Source organism: Anomaloglossus baeobatrachus, chromosome 2 (assembly GCF_048569485.1).
Source record: "Anomaloglossus baeobatrachus isolate aAnoBae1 chromosome 2, aAnoBae1.hap1, whole genome shotgun sequence".
Taxonomy (NCBI): domain Eukaryota; kingdom Metazoa; phylum Chordata; class Amphibia; order Anura; family Aromobatidae; genus Anomaloglossus; species Anomaloglossus baeobatrachus.
In genome coordinates, this window is record NC_134354.1 from 95429143 (window position 1) to 95445861 (window position 16719).

Sequence of the window (16719 nt, forward strand, 5' to 3'; positions counted from 1 at the left end):
TCTCGCCTTTTTTACACAGTTTGATTGATAATGAAGGGTGCAAAATGATCACTAATAGATCAATCTGTCCCCATATAGTGTTATGGTATTAGAAGTGTGAACCTGGCGATGTGCTGCTAAGAAAAATGATTTTTGTTCCGCCATAAAGAATCCAATCATCCGATTAATGAACAGCCCATTCCTTGGGTGACTGCCAACATGTTCACACCTACAGTCATGGCCAAAAGTGTTGGCACATTTGAAATTGTTCCAAAAAATTAAGTATTTTTCCCAGTAAACAAATGCAATTACATACATTTTGTTATACACATGTTGATTTCCTTGGTGTGTATTGGAACAACACAAAAAAAAGAGAAAAAAGGCAAATTGGGCATAATTTCACAAAACCCCAAAATGGGCCAGACAAAATTATTGGCACCTTTCTAAAATTGTGGGTAAACAGCTTTTTCAAGCTTGTAATGCTTGTTTAAACTCTTCTGAGGCAAGTAGCATGTGTGGGCAATATGAAAAATCACACCTGAAACCAGATAAAAATCTTTGCATTGTGTGTCTGTGTGGGCCACACTAAGTATGGAGAACAAAAAGAGGAGAAGAGTACTTTCTGAGGACTTGAGAACCAGAATACTTGAAAAATATCAACAATCTCAATGTTACAAGTCCATCTCCAGAGATCTTGATGTTCCTTTGTCCACAGTGTGCAACATAGTCAGTTTACAACCCATGGCACTTGTAGCTAATCTCCCTGGACATGGACGGTAGAGAAAAACTGATGAAAGATCGCAATGCAGCATAGTCCAGATGGTGGGTAAGCAGCCTCAATCAAGTTCCAAGCAATGCAAGCTGTCCTGAAGGCTCAGGGTGCATCAATGTCAGCACAAATTATTCGTCAACATTTGAATGAAATGAAACGCTATGTCAGGAGACCCAGGAGGACCCCACTGCTGACACAGAGACTTAAAAAAGCTAGAATGCAGTTTGCCAAAATGCATGTGAGTAAGCCAAAATTCTTCTGGGAAAGCGTCTGGTAGACCAAGATAGAGCTTTTTGGTAAAGCACATCATTCTACTGTTTATCGACAACGGAATTATGCCTAAAAAGAAAAGAACAGAATACTTAAAGTCAAATATGGTGGAGGTTCAAAGATGTTTTGGGGTTATTTTGCTGCCTCTGGCACTGTGAGCCTTGACTGTGTACATGCCATAATGAAATCTAAAGTCTACCAAAGGATTTTAGGTCACAATGTCTTTCCTCGTGTCAAAAAGCTGGGTTTGCGTCCTATTCATGAGTTATTCAGCAGGACAATGAACAGAAACATACTTCAGGAAAAAGCCAGAAATAGATGGAAACAAAGCCCTGGAGAGCTCTGAAGTGGCAGCAATGAGTCTGGATCTAAATCTCATTGAACACCTGTGGAGGGATCTTAAAATTGCTGTTGGGAGAAGGCCTCTTGAAATATGAAAGATCTGGAGCAGTTTGCAAAAGAAGAGTCCAAAATTCCAGTTGAGAGGTGTAAGAAGCTTGTTGATAGTTATAGGAAGCAATTGATTGCAGTTACTTATTCCAAAGGGTGTGCAACTAAAATTTAAGTTGAAGGTGTCAACAATTTTGTCTGGCTCATTTTTGGAGTTTTGTGTGAAATTATGTCCAATTTTTCTTTTTTTCCCTCTGTGTTTTTTGTGCTTTTCCAATACACACAAAGGAAATACACATGATTATAACAAAACATGTGTAACTGCAATAATTTCATGGGAGAAATACTTCGTTTTCTGGAACAATTTTATGGGTGCCAACATTTTCAGCCATGACTGTATGAGTTCTTATCTACAGTGGCATGTAAAACTTGCGGCACCCCGGGGCAAAACTACCGTTATTGTAAACAGGTAAGCAAGTTGAAGATGAAGTGATCTCTAAAAGGTATAAGGTTAAAGATGACACATTTCCTTTTTTATTTTAGGCAAAAAATATATTTTTATCTTTTACATTTTAAAAAAGACAAAAAGAATAATGGGCCTATGCAAAAGTTTGGACACCCTTGGAGATTTGTGTGCTCAGATAAATTTTTACCAAGGTTTCAGACCTTAATTAGCCTGTTACGGTTATTGCTTGTTCACTATCATTGTTAGGAAAGGCCCGGTGATGCAAATTTCACAGGTTTATAAAAACCCAACCTCCTCTAACCTTGTACCAAAAAAACACCAGCCATGGGTTCTTCTAAGCAGCTGCCTAGCACTCTGAAAATGAACAGGGTGGAGACCCAAAAAAATAGCAAAGCATTTTCAAGTTCCCCTTTCCTCAGTTCGAAATGTAATTAAGAAATGGCAGTTAACAGGAACAGTGCAGGTCCAGATAAGGTCTGGAAGATCAAGGAAAATTTCTGTGAGAGCTGCTTGTAGGATTGCTAGAGAGGCAAATCAAAACCCTCGCATGACTGTAAAAGACCTTCAGGAAAATTTAGCAGACTCTGGAGTTGTGGTATATTGTTCTACTTTTCAGAGACACCTGCACAAATGGCCTTTATGGAAAAGTCATCAGAAGAAAACCTCTGCTGCATCCTCACCATAAAATTCAATATATACCTACCAGGAGCCCATCCATTGTAGACTGAAAGCGATGCACACAGACACACTTACCACCAGTCAATTTCCTTTTCAGCTCTTCCGCAGATTCCAGGACCTGCGGTGACATCACGGTCACATGACCAGTCACATAATCACAATGTCACCAAAATTTCTAAAACAGTTTTTACATTGGAAGCTACACTGATAATACTATTATCATTGTAGCTCCTGCTGTAAACGCGGGGGGCTCCCAAGGGACTGAGGGCCATGGACAATTATCCAGTTTTCCAAGCCCCAACACCGACCCTGGAGAGGTCCTGTTTAAATTGTTAAAGTAAGTAACAATTGTTGAGTTAATTAATGATACTTACTTTACTTCTTCAAATTTCTTGTCTCTGTAAAAGTTGCTCTTTTTTATAAAATACAGCAAGACCAAGTCACAGAAGAACGCTCCCTTAAATGACAATAAAGAGACACATTATTAGTCTACTTTTAAACAATATGGACACTTTTGGGGATAATTGTCTTACTTAAGTAGGTGTATTTTGTGTAAAAACATTTTTCCATTGGATTTAATTTATAATATTGCCTTATTGGCCTTGTTTAGCCTCTGTGTCACAATTACTTTAAAGGGAACCTGTCACCACTTTTTTGGCTATAAGCTGCGGCCACCACCAGTGGACTCTTATATACAGTATTCTAACATGCTGTATATAAAAGCCCAGGCTGCTGTGAGAACAAAAAAAATACTTTATAATACTTACCTAACGGTCGCTCGGTTGGCCACATGGGCATCTTCGTTCTCCGGTGTCAGCGCCGCCTCTTTCAGCCATCTTCGTCCTCCTTCTCTAGCCGCGGTGCATGACGCGTCCGACCTCATACACACTCGCCGGCATTCAGGTCCTGAGCAGGGCAGATCAAAGTATTGTAGTGCGCCTGCGCAGGATCGGTGAGTGTGTATGATGTAGACGCGTTATGCATCGCAGCTTCAGAAGGAGGACGAAGATGGCCGAAAGAGGCGGCGCCGGGAACCGGAGAATGGAGATGCCCATATGGCCAACCGCACGACCATTAGGTAAGTATTATAAAGTATTTTTTATGTTCTCACAGCGGCCTGGGCTCTTATATACAGCATGTTAGAATGCTGTATATAAGAGCCCGGTGGTGGTGGACGCAGCTTATACGCCAAAAAAGTGGTGACAGATTCCCTTTAATTTTGCTGGTTGCAAAAATAAGCTATCTGAGAACCTGTCAGTGAGCTCATTCTAATAGGGTGTTTAACTCTTATCTCTTTTTCTGAGTTTTATGAAACTTGAGCTTTACTTGCATTCCATGTGCCCCAGTGATAACATTTGATCCCCAGTTGTTAGATTTGCTGATCATTTTATTATAGTAATACTTTTGGGCTGCTGTGCATTTTTTTGGGCACACAAAAAAAAGGCTTGTGTCAATTTTCCACAATTCTGGAAAAAAAAACTTTGCAATTTTTCTGCAATTGCGGAAAAAAAAATGCAAAGCGGCCTCAATGTGAAAACGGAACCTTCATCTATAAATGGGATGTGGATTTAGTGTAAATATTAATACATATAAGCAGGAAAAAGGTCAGTAGAGAACAGTTTATATCTTCCCCATGGTTTTGGATACTATTTAACAAATTTAAATGAAAAGCATAATAGTGAAATTCATGTTATTAAATGTAATACTACGAAGAGTTTTTCTATCTTTACTGAGTAGTGTTGTGTAGAATCTTATACTATTCTGCTTGCAGAAGACAAACAACAAAAAGATGCCAAATGGTAATGTGTCGCCCTGGGCAAGCCAGGGGACACAGGTCACACACCACCACACCTTACATCCCAGGTAGGCACACCACAGCTAACCAAAAATCCTTGTTGCCTTCCTCCAGAGGCTGATGATTCACACCAGGGGGTGGGCCAGGTGGTTGGCTCCGCCCACCGAGGAGGACACAGCTCTGGAGGCGGGAGAAACCAGGCAGTTGAGCCCAGGCAGGACAAGAGTCTAGTCAGGGAGGAGGAAGTGGAAGGAGTGGAGGAGTAGCCGAGACAGGGCTAAAGTAAACAGCTAAGTGAAAGTGAAGGAAGAAAAGTAGAAAAGGAGGAAAGCAAGTGAGGTGACAAGAAGGAAGGAAAGCCTGAAGGGTCCAGCTTTGTGTAGGGCCAGGTCAGCAAGGTCAGCAACGGCGGTGACTGTCTGGAGGGGGACCGTTTGGAAGTTCCTGGAAGGACCCCGTTGGCTGTGTGCCCGGCGGTCTGGAGCAGTGTTCCGAAGGACAGTCAGCACCAGGGCAGGGGCCTCTCGGACCCCGGCAAGGCTAGGAGTCGCCAAATTTGCCAAATCCGTCAGTGACGGGGACGTAGATCCCCCAACAACAAAGTCCCGATTGAAGGCAACAGCCCAGCAAGTATAGAAGAGACACCGCCACCGCCAAGGCACCCGTTTCTTAGGGCCAGCGCCGGCGGGCAAAGAGTAGAGCTCCCCCGGTCCAGCTTGAAGCCGGGGAGCGGGTTACCGGTGGGGACCCATCGCAACCAACAAGTACACCAAGGTGCAAGGAAAAGGGACATCACCGTCACCTACTGGGAGAGCAAGTGCAGCCGTCCGTGGGACCATCTATCCAGCCGTTTGGTTTACCGTAAAAACTGTGTCACGTCTCAGGCTGAGTGAGTACCACAGTGCCGCAAGGCACAGCGCTGCCCCCGCGTCCCTGCGCCCACCAGGCCCTGCACCTCCATCTCCATCACCGGGCCCCGGGATCACCAACCCCTACCCACGGAGGGGCAACACAACACCTGGCTGCTCCGCGTCACCATCCCCGGGAGCCCCGTATAGAGCAGCGGTGGTGAAATCACCACAACCGTGGGTGGCGTCACGGACAATAATCATCCCCACACCCAACAAACCCCTTTCACTCACGGGCGAGGAGTGCCGCTCGAGAAACCCCCCAGGATCCGGCCCACCGCTCGAGCCACCACTGAGCAGCAGCCGCCGGACCCGAGCAGAAGGGGGTGAGCGTAGTGTGCTGACACCCTCCTCCCCGCCCGCGACAGTAATATCTGCCATTCAACAAAATCCCATTAAAGTGGAGCAACCAGCAGGATTTTGCTATATAAGGTAAAGGCAGTGCCTTACAGGCAGTAAGATGCTGAATCCTGGCATACCTGTTAAAGAAAGATCCAAAGCTTGGTTGATTAAATATCTTTAATCAAAGTTGCAGAAATGCACTGCACTTTGATTGTTGTGTGCAACACGGGCGGGTCTTTGTGGGTCGGGTCATGGCGTTAGATTCCTCCTCCGGCATCCTCCTGGCTTGCCCCCTTTTCTTTAACTGAATGTCATGCCGCACCGTCACTGGTGTTGTGGGCGGCACATGCGTATTTCCGCAATACTCAGGTCTTCATCAAAATGGCACTAGAGTCCGCACACGTGTGTACTGCGATCTCCGGTGACATTTTATTGAACACACTGCGGTGAAGACTATGAGACGCATCGGCGCATGCGCAGATGTAAAATAAAAAAACCTGCAAAAAAAAAAACCTGCGCATGAGCCAATGCTTCTCATAGTCTTAACTGCAGTGTGTTCAATAAAATGGCACCAGAGATCGCATTATGCGCATGTGTGGACCCTGGCACCATTTTAATGAATACCTGAGTACTGTGGCAATAAGTTTATGCCAACATGGGCAATGGTGGTGCAGCTGCGATATTCAAATAAAAGAAAAGGGGGTCGGAGGACGCCGGAGCAGGAATCTAACGATGAGACCTGACCCACAAAAGCCCGCCCCGATGCACACTTTAATCAAAATGCAGTGAATTTCTGCAACTTTGATTAAAGATAGTTAATTAACTAACTATTGGATCTTTCTATATCAAGTATGGCTGCTTCAGCATCTTAGTGCCTGTATGGCACTGCCTTCACGTGATATAGCAAAATTCTGGTCTGCAGTCGCTCTATGTGACTGCATACCTGTGAATTCTTAAACAAGCACTGTGATTATTCTCCAGTACCGGCGGCGAGACCAGACAGTCATGTAACCCCAAGTATGCAACATGCATACATGCATACTTCTGTGCGAGGTCATGCAAGTCTATTTGGAATGTGGCTAGGAATATGCATATCATATACTTGGGGTAAAATGACCACTTGGTCTTGCCAAGAAGCACTGGAAAATCCTCACACTGCACAGTGCGTGCGATGCGATGATTCACAAGTCTGCAGTCACATAAAGTAACTGAAGACTTTCATAAAAGCCTGGATAACCCCATTTATTTGGAAAAAGTTTTTAGGTTTCTTTGCAAAGAAAAAAAAAGTAAAATTGGAAGTGAATAAAAAAGTTCCAATGTGAACAGAAGTAAAGAGAGTGCTGATTCATGAATGCCTTTGGGCACTGATCATGTTTATGTAGTTTTTAATTCCGTCTGATGTTATATAGTTGTAATTCGATTATATACACACTGAATGGCCGCTTTACCAAAGATGCCTGCACTTTCAGAAATGAAACTCCCCAGTATGGAAATTAAGTGTGCAGATTTCCATGGATCAACTTCTACATTTGAATGGGAAAATGGAGCCGGCTTTGTCACCTCTAGGTAGGTACAGTCCGAGGTTGTTTGGGACTTCCTAATCTACAGTTGTTCTTGGCATGTCAGCTTCAATTCTTTTTGTAAATCTGGACAGTTACAGCTTTAATAAGTTTTGGGGTTGAAGTGCCAAGAAAGGTATTCTTGTCTTTTATCAAAACGGGAATCCTTCATTCTCAACAAATTGAAAATGTATCCAACATGTTCTAAGATAAATGTTGGATGCAATAATCCTCTATGGTATATGGGTATCTTTAATGAAGTGCCCATAGACATAACAAGAGTGCTACAGATGTAGCAAATGGAAATGGCTTGTGATATTTTAGATTAGAAGAGCATTCATTAAAACTACATATTAATTAATAGATCTTGGAATAATAATAATAATAATATCTTCCACAATTAGATGTGTTAATAAAAAAAAAAATCCTACATTGAGATAATCCTATAAATGTGCCGATGACCGGATTTAGGTCTTCTCAGGCCTAAAGGGGGCTTTACACGCTGCGACATCGCTAATGCGGAGTCGTTGGGGTCACGGAATTTGTGACGCACATCCGGCCACATTAGCGATGTTGCTGCGTGTGACACCGATGAGCGATTTTGCATCGTTGCAAAAACGTGCAAAATCGCTCATCGGTGACATGGGGGTCCATTCTTGATTATCGTTACTGCAGCAGTAACGATGTAGTTCGTTGCTCCTGCGGCAGCACACATCGCTATGTGTGACGCCGCAGGAACGAGGGAGCTCTCCTTACCTGCCTCCCGGTCGCTATGCGGAAGGAAGGAGGTGGCGGGATGTTACGTCCCGCTCATCTCCGCCCCTCCGCTGCTATTGGGCGGCCGCTCAGTGACATCGCTGTGACGCCGCACGGACCGCCCCCTTAGAAAGGAGGCGGTTAGCCGGTCACAGCGACATCGCCGGGCAGGTAAGTATGTGTAACGGGTCTGGGCAATGTTGTGCGGCACGGGCAGCGATTTGCCCGTGTCGCGCAACAGATGGGGGCGGGTACCCACACTAGTGATATCGGGACCGATATCGCAGTGTGTAAAGTAGCCTTTAGGCACACCAACTTAAATACAAAAATATATGGAAAGTTTCCATACTCCATTGGAAACAGTAATTACAAATTCATTTATGGCCTAAAATTCTGTGTTGTTAACAAACAAAGATGTATTAGTTCATATTGCTGATAGAGAAGGAAAAAAAAACAGCAGTTGTTCACGAACTCAATGCTTTACTAACACATTTGAACAGGTTATAATGACCAACATTTGGGAAGATATCTTAAAGAACATCAACTTGGTAAGCAAAGTAGTTCAAGAACCTGGAATAGAGTTATGCACAATCGCTAACTTAAATGATTGACTTTTGCAATACTTGGCTGATATTCAAAAGTGAAGAAAAATTCAATGAGTTTGAAAAGGCTGCAAAAGAGCTTCTTCCACATTCAGAATATAAAGAAAGCTTAGACGGAAAATACTAAATAAATATCTTCTTTGAAGGAGAAACAGAATAGGACATAGCTGCAAGAGACACTTTTCGAGTCCAAGCATTTTATACTATCGTTGATGTACTAATGACTGAGATGAGGAAAAGGTGTTCGGCATAGAGTGAATTATGTGATACATTTAGTTTCCTCACAGACAAGACCATGTCAAGAGATGAAATTAAACTAAAGTCACGTATGTTAGTCAACATGTATTCATCAGACTTGGAGGAGGATTTTGTTGATGAGTTTCTAATGTTTTCTACTTTGTATAAGGACAAAAAGTCTGTTCTTCAAATGTTGAGATCTCAAATGAAATAAACTGACTTCCAGTTTTCCCAATGTTCACATTGCTTTCAGAATTTATTTATCGATACTTGGGTCTAATGCCGAAGGGGAATGATCATCTTCTAAGCTGAACCACATTAAGAACTATTTAACCCCACCCATGGGTCAAGATCATCTATCATCTTTGGCTCTTCTGTGCATTGAAAGTGAATTGACAAAAAGTATGAAATTTGAAGACATCATAAATGACTTTAGTGAGAAGAGAAGCCATACGACAATGCCTTGATGAGTTCTGTATTAATTTCAATCTGTTGTCAAATATTGTATGATTCTAGTTTATTGGAAGTTCCTATTAAAATCACATAAAAATGTATTAGTTCACATTATTTTTTTTACCTCAGGATGTTTCTTTTCCACAATTCGTAGGCCCTAAAAAATGTGTAGGCCCTAGGCAGTTCCTACTGTGCCTACTGTTAAATCCAGCACTGAATGTGCCCCTGTATGTACTAAGTAATGGCTGTGTCTTACCATGCAGAGCCGCTCTAGCTCATAGTTGGCCCACACCACAGGGGAGGCAGTGTAAGTCACATACTGTATGTTAACTGAGTATACAGATGACACAGCAGGAACTCTCAGTTGCTGCTTTCTGTGAGGTAACACATTTCCCTGCCTGTTTATTCACAGCAGTGAGTGTTTCTGCTGCATCTCAAGTCCTCAAAGTTCATCATAAATCAAATCAGGGATGCAACAGCTATGGCACTTAGCTCGTATGTCACTGATTTAATTTATGATGAGCTCAAATATGGAGATGCGGCAGAAACATTTACTCCTGTGATAAAACATACAGGTAAATGTGTTATCTTACATAAGCCCCTGCGAGAACGTGCTGTGTCATCTGTATAGTCTCTTATGCTTCCTACCCTGTTCAGCAGCTGTGGTATGTGCTGACCATGAAATGGAGCCGCTCTACATGATCAGACAAAGTAAATGAGACACAGGGTTAGATTTATAAGATTATTTCATAATAGGAGCTTTTTGAACATATACAATTTTGGAATTTATTATTATTCCATTATGTATTGATTAAAATGTACTTTGTTCATGGGACAAGCCCTTTACACCTTTGATCAATCCATAGGTTTATGTGGGGTTTTTTAGTATTAGATGTTTACAATTCCAACTTACCACCCCCATCAGTGCCAAGCCTGAGCCAATATTGATAATTGTTGGTATAATATTGAACTTTCCAGCCTGAAAAAAACACATTGATAATTATGTATATATTGAGAATTACAACTCGAAATTAGAGTGGTTATCCAATTAAAGACAATTATCACCTAATAACAAATTTTGGAGCATCTTCACACTAGGACCCATTTGTTCACTAACCGTTCCTAATGATATCAGTGAGCCGCCAGTGGGGGCTGTAGCTGCACTCCTCTCTCGCTAAAGGCCAGTTTAACACATTCAACTTTCCTGGTTCAAGTAAGTACCAAGGTGTTGTAAGCTTGTTCAGTTCACTTCAGACACCCACAGCCAGTTTGGACATTGCGGTTCGTATTCGGACCATGAAAGTCAGAAATTTGAAACCGACCTGATAGATGAGGATCCTGAAAACTGCACCTATTATCTCTATAATAGGGTATTTCAAAGGGAGTTCCTAAACCAGTCAGCTCTATGTAGTCCTCGCTTTATTACATAACTTTAGCCTTTTTGTGTGTATGTTTAAGGAGACTTTCCAAGACTCAAACATTAATGATGACTTAATCAAACAGATATGTGGCACACCCAGCGAAGTAAATGTACATTGAGAAGGATGATACGTGCTTTGAAGACAACCACTGAGCTCCTGTAGGACAGTAGAAGTTAGAGGGAAGGAACTGCCCACCTAAAGGCATGTGGAGATTCTTCACATAGGATGTAGGATCCACTGTTTACATTGCGGTAGGTACAGTATTATGTAACGTTTGAGATATAAAACCCTTCATCAGATGTGTAGGCAATGGTCACTAAAATCAAAGGGATCCAGGGTACGGGCTGTGCTTCCCCAAAAAAAGGTAACCAGTATCCATCTATATCAGGCTTACAGTGACGCTGATTTATATGCAGTGGCCATTGCCTACACGTCTGATGAAGGGTTTTATAATCGAAACGTTATGCAGTACTGTGCCTACTGCGATGTATATGAAATAGCGTTAATAAAACTTTGTTATGATTGAGCTCTATCTCTCATACAGAGATGGACAAACCAGTAGAGATGAGAACCTTGCTATCCACAGGTTTCAGACTAGAAACCCTAAATCAGACTCTGATGTGTCCCTGCCTGACCACAGAGGTTAGTACTCTAAGATTACGCAATGGCACCCCCACTCAATGTTGGCTTACCCTCAGTGTCCTTAACTGCACCCTCAACCAGGACTGTACTGGGACTAACATTCAGTCCTAGTATTTGAAGGTACATGGGTCCACTTGTAATGTGGTGAATATGTAATATCTTTGTGCACCTGTAAGTGACTGTAACACGTAGTCACAGCTGCATCCAGTATTACAGCTCAGCCCTATTTATTGCTCTTAGTTGCAGGATCTGGCTAAGCCACTATTTTCCCTACAGAGATGGGTCTTATAGATAATGAAGAGGATGCTGTGATCTCCTTAGTGCTGCGGCATCTTCATATAGCTGATGGGCAGGGATGAAAACGGTCAGATACCGCCTGCACTAATATTGGAGACCTATTTTACAGCTAGGTGATCAGTTTCAAGTCCTTGATAATCACTTTAAAGGCCAGAGTAATTTAACCCCTTCACGACCTTGGACATCAGTTACTGTGAGCTTTGGCAATGAGTCCGTGGTAATCCCTGCACATGTCTGTTGATCCGATCAGCAGACATGTCCAGCTAACAGGCGCAGGTGGATCAGAGATCCACCTGTGCCTGCTAACCACTTAGATCGTGCTGTTTCATAGTTTCATAGTTTTTAAGGTTGAAGGGAGACTCTAAGTCCATCTAGTTCAACCCGTAGCCTAACATGTTGATCCAGAGGAAGGCAAAAAAAACCCAATGTGTCAAATAAGCTCCAATGGGGAAAAAAATTCCTTCCTGACTCCACATACGGCAATCAGACTAGTTCCCTGGATCAACACCCTGTCATAAAATCCAATATACATAACTGGTAATATTATATTTTTCAATTAATGCGATCAGGCTCTGCTTAAATTTTACTTGTGAATCCCTCAATACAACATCATACGGCAGAGAGCTCCATAGTCTCACTGCTCGTACAGTAAAGAGTCCTCATCTGTGATTATGATTAAACATTCTTTCCTCAAGACGTAGCGGATGCCCCCGTGTTCCAGTCGCAGGCCTAGGTGTAAAGAGATCTTTGGAAAGGTCTCTGTACTGTCCCCTCATATATTTATACATTGTGATTAGATCCCCCTAAGCCTTTGTTTTTCCTAACTAACTAACCCCAAGTTTAATAACCTGTCTTGGTATTGCAGCCCACCCATTCCTCTAATAATCTTGGTCGCTCTTCTATCTACCTGTAAGATTATGCTATTTATAACCTTCTATACTTTTGCTAACAAGAAATGCATCCATTCCTCTCTTAAATTCATTCAGTGAGTTGGCCATCACCACTTCCTCAGGAAGAGAGTTCCAGAGCCTCACTGCTCTTACCGTGAAGAACCCTCTTCTATGCTGATGTAGGAATTTTCTTTCCTCCAATCGAAAAGAATGCCCCCTTGTTCTTGTCATAGTCCTTGGTACAAACAGATCATGGGAGAGATCTCTATATGGCCCTCTGATATATTTGTACATATTTATTAGGTCTCCCCTAAGTCTTCTCTTTTTCTGAGTAAATAGACCTAATTTTGATAACCTTTCCGTGTATTGTAATGCACCCATTCCATTTATTATTTTAGTAGCCCGCCTCTGAACCCTTTCAAGTTCAGTAATGTCTTTCTTCAGCACCGGCGCCCAAAATTGCACTCCAAGTGTGGTCTGACTAGTGATTTGTACAGAGGGAGAATGATGTTTTCATCTCGTGCCCCCAGACCTCTTCTAATGCATCCCATCACCCTATTTGCTTTGGTGGCTGCTGCCTGACACTGGGCACTCCAATTTAGATTCTTATTCACTAAGATGCCTAAGTCTTTTTCCATGTCTGATTTCCCCAGCAGTTTCCCATTTAGTAAGTAATCGTAGCATCTGTTTCTCCTTCCCATGTGCATAACCTTACACTTATCTGTGTTAAACCTCATTTGCCATTTTTCAGCCCAATTCTCCAATTTACTCAAGTCCATCTGTAGTTGCAAACTGTCCTCCTTTGTGTTAACTACCTTACATAGTTTTGTATCATCTGCAAATACTGATATTTTACTCTGTAAACCATCCACCAGATCATTAATAAATATATTAAATAGTAGGGGGCCCAATACAGACCCCTGTGGAACCCCACTAGTAACCCTGGCCCAATCTGAGTATGCACCATTAATAACCACTCTTTGTTTTCTACCACTAAGCCAGCTACCTACCCATCTACACACATTTTCCCCGAGCCCAAGCTTTCTCATTTTACTTAGCAGTCTTTTATGTGGGACAGTGTCAAATGCTTTACCGAAGTCGAGATAAATGACATCCAATGATTCTCCTCGGTCCATGTGAGAGCTTACATCCTCATAGAAGCTGATCAGGTTAGTTTGACAGGAGCGATCCTTCATAAATCCATGTTGATATGGAGTTAAACAGTTATTAACATTGAGACATTCCATAATAGTATCCCTTAAAAACCCTTCAAACATTTTACCCACAACAGATGTTAAGCTTACCGGCCTATAGTTTCCAGGTTCCCTTTTGCACCCTTTTTTGAATATTGGTACCACATTTGCTAGCCGCCAATCCAGTGGAACAGACCCAGTTTCTATAGAGTCTTTAAATAAAAGGAATAGAGGCCTGTCTATCACATTACTTAACTCCCTTAATACCCGAGGGTGAATGCCATCAGGGCCTGGTGATTTGTCAATTTTAATGTTACTAAGTCGGTTCTGCACTTCTTCCTGGGTTAGGCAGGTCATACTTAATGGGGCATTTACATGATCACTCTGCATTTCCCCTGGCATATGCTTTTCCTGTGTGAACACAGTTGAGAAAAAAGTATTTAAAACATTTGCTTTTCCCACATCGCTTTCTATGATTTTACCCTCATTATTCTTTAAAGGGCCAACACCATCAATTTTAATCTTTTTTCTGTTTATATAATTAAAGAATAGTTTGGGATTTGTTTTGCTTTCCTTAGCAATGAGTCTCTCAGTTTCTACTTTTGCTAAATATATTTGTTTTTTACACATTTTATTTTTTTCTCTATATATTTTTAATGCTTCCTCGCTGCCTTCTTGTTTTAGCTTTTTAAATGCCTTTTTCTTATTATTCATTGCCCCTTTTACATCCTTATTAAGCCACATTGGTTTTCTCCTGTTCCTAGCCCTTTTATTTCTGTATGGTATGGCTAGCTCGCAGTGGGTGTTTAATACCGATTTAAAAATTTCCCACTTATTTTCTGTGCTCCCATTTTTGAGGACATTGTCCCAATCAATTTGGCGAAGGTCTTCTCTAAGTTGATCAAACTTTGCTTTCCTGAAATTCAGCGTTTTTGTAACCCCCCTCCAAGGCACCTTACTAAAGGACAAGTGGAATTGTATTATATTGTGGTCACTATTCCCTAGGTGCCCATCCACTCGTACGTCTGTTATTCTATCTGGCCTGTTGCTTAAAATTAAGTCCAGAAGGGCTTCCCCTCTAGTTGGGCCCGGCACAAGTTGGGACAGATAATTATCCTTAGTTACTGACAGAAACCGGTTTCCTTTCTGAGATACACAGGTTTCAGTTTCCCAGTCTATATCGGGGTAATTGAAGTCCCCCATAATAATCACCTCATTGTGATTTGCTGCTTTGTCTATTTGTTTCAATAATACATTTTCAATGGTTTCTGTTATATTTGGTGGCTTATAACAAACCCCTATGAGGATTTTATTAGTTTTCCATCATTGTATCTCCACCCATAGAGACTCCACCTCTTCATTTCCCTCTTGAATATCTTCTCTTAGTCTGGGCTTTAAACTGGACTTTATATATAGACAGACTCCACCCCCTTTCCTTTTTTTACGATCCCTCCTAAACAATTCATATCCTTGCAGGTTAGCCGCCCAGTCATAACTATCATCTAACCATGTCTCAGTTATTCCTACTATGTCGTATTTTTCCTCATACATTACCAGCTCCAGTTCCTCCATCTTATTGGTGAGGCTTCTTGCATTGGTCAGCATGCAGGAAAGAAGTTTTGCTCCCCTTTTCTCACCTTCCTTCTTAGTACCCTGTCTTGGGTCCTCTTTACGGCATCTAGTATCCTTGATTAGTTTGTCCTTCTGCTGCATGTTCTTGTCTGCTGTTTTTTCTCCCATCCCCTCTTCTTCTAGTTTAAAGCCCTCCTGATGAGTGTGGCAAGCCTTCTGGCGAACGTGTGTTTCCCAGGTTTTGTGAGGTGTATCCCGTCTCTTGCGAGAAGTCCATCGTAGAGGTAATTCACTCCATGGTCTAAGAATCCAAATCCTTGCTGCCTGCACCACCGTCGTAGCCAGTTGTTCAAATCTAGTATCCTATTCCATCTTCTGACACCATGGCCATCGACTGGGAGGATTGATGAGAAAACAACCTGTACGTTCCGTTCCTTTATTTTCTTCCCCAGAATTTCAAAGTCTTCACAAATAGTTGGCAGATCATTTCTTGCCGTGTTGTTTGTTCCTACATGTATCAATAGGAACGGGTATTCGTCCTTGGATCCGAGGATAGTTGGTATCCTGTTGGCCACATCCTTGATTTTTGCTCCAGGGAGGCAGCATACTTCTCGTGCGGTTATGTCCGGCCTGCAGATAGTTGCCTCCGTGCCTCTTAGTAGTGAGTCGCCCATAACTACCACTCTTCTTTTCTTTCTGGACGCACTGCTTGTTGCTCCTGAGTGCTTTTGAGTGTCTTTTGTTTCTGCTTTTGTTGACAAAGTAACTTCTTTTGATGATACTGTGTCTTCTCCTGTAGAGAAGTAGTATCATCCTGAGCTGTGCCATTTTCGTTCTCCAGCATGAGGGCTTCACATTGGTTGCTAAGCTGTGTGGGTGGTGCCGACCACTTGATCCGCTGGCTTCTTTTGGTCACATGTGTCCACTTTTCAGCCTCTGTATGTGTTCTGAAGCTTTTCTCACTTTCCATATCCTGAATTGTTGCTTCTGCCTCGTCCAAGAAGTCCTCATGTTCTTTAATTAGCTTCAAAGTTGCTATTCTTTCTTCCAGTCCCCGCACCTTTTCCTCTAAGAGGGCAACAAGTTTGCACTTTTGACAGGTGAAGTTGAATTTCTTGTGCGGCAGATCCGTAAACATGTAGCATGTGTTGCAGGTGACCATGTGGATTTTCTTCTCTTCCATAATGCTGATGTAGCGTATGACAGGCGAAAGTCTGACGGCGCGCGGTCTTGCGATGTCCTCAAACAGCGAGACCCGGCAAGTCCCAGCAATCGATCAGCTTACGGCGACTCTTCTCTTCTTAAACAGCTACAGTTATCACCACTATGAGATTGTGTTAAAACTATGCCACACTTATCTTCAGTCGCCTCCCTTTACTTCAGTACCTCGCACTCTCAGCACCTCGCTAGCTCTGGCTGGTTTATATAGTTCTACAAGGACTACTAGAAGCTGCTAGAAGCTTCTAGAAACAGGTGTGGCTAATACTACTGACTAAA

At 42.3% G+C, this 16719-nt stretch overlaps 1 protein-coding gene across 1 annotated transcript in view; it reads right to left on the reverse strand.

The window, feature by feature from the left end:
* P2RX5 (purinergic receptor P2X 5) overlaps positions 1-16719 on the reverse strand; it is a 185376-nt gene that overhangs the window by 16506 nt on the left and 152151 nt on the right. The window contains exons 10-11 of the mRNA XM_075333149.1: positions 10121-10186; positions 2930-3012 (exon numbers count right to left, since the gene is read on the reverse strand). Of these exons, the coding sequence (XP_075189264.1) occupies positions 2930-3012; positions 10121-10186 (149 nt within the window). The remainder of the gene's footprint in view (positions 1-2929; positions 3013-10120; positions 10187-16719) is intronic.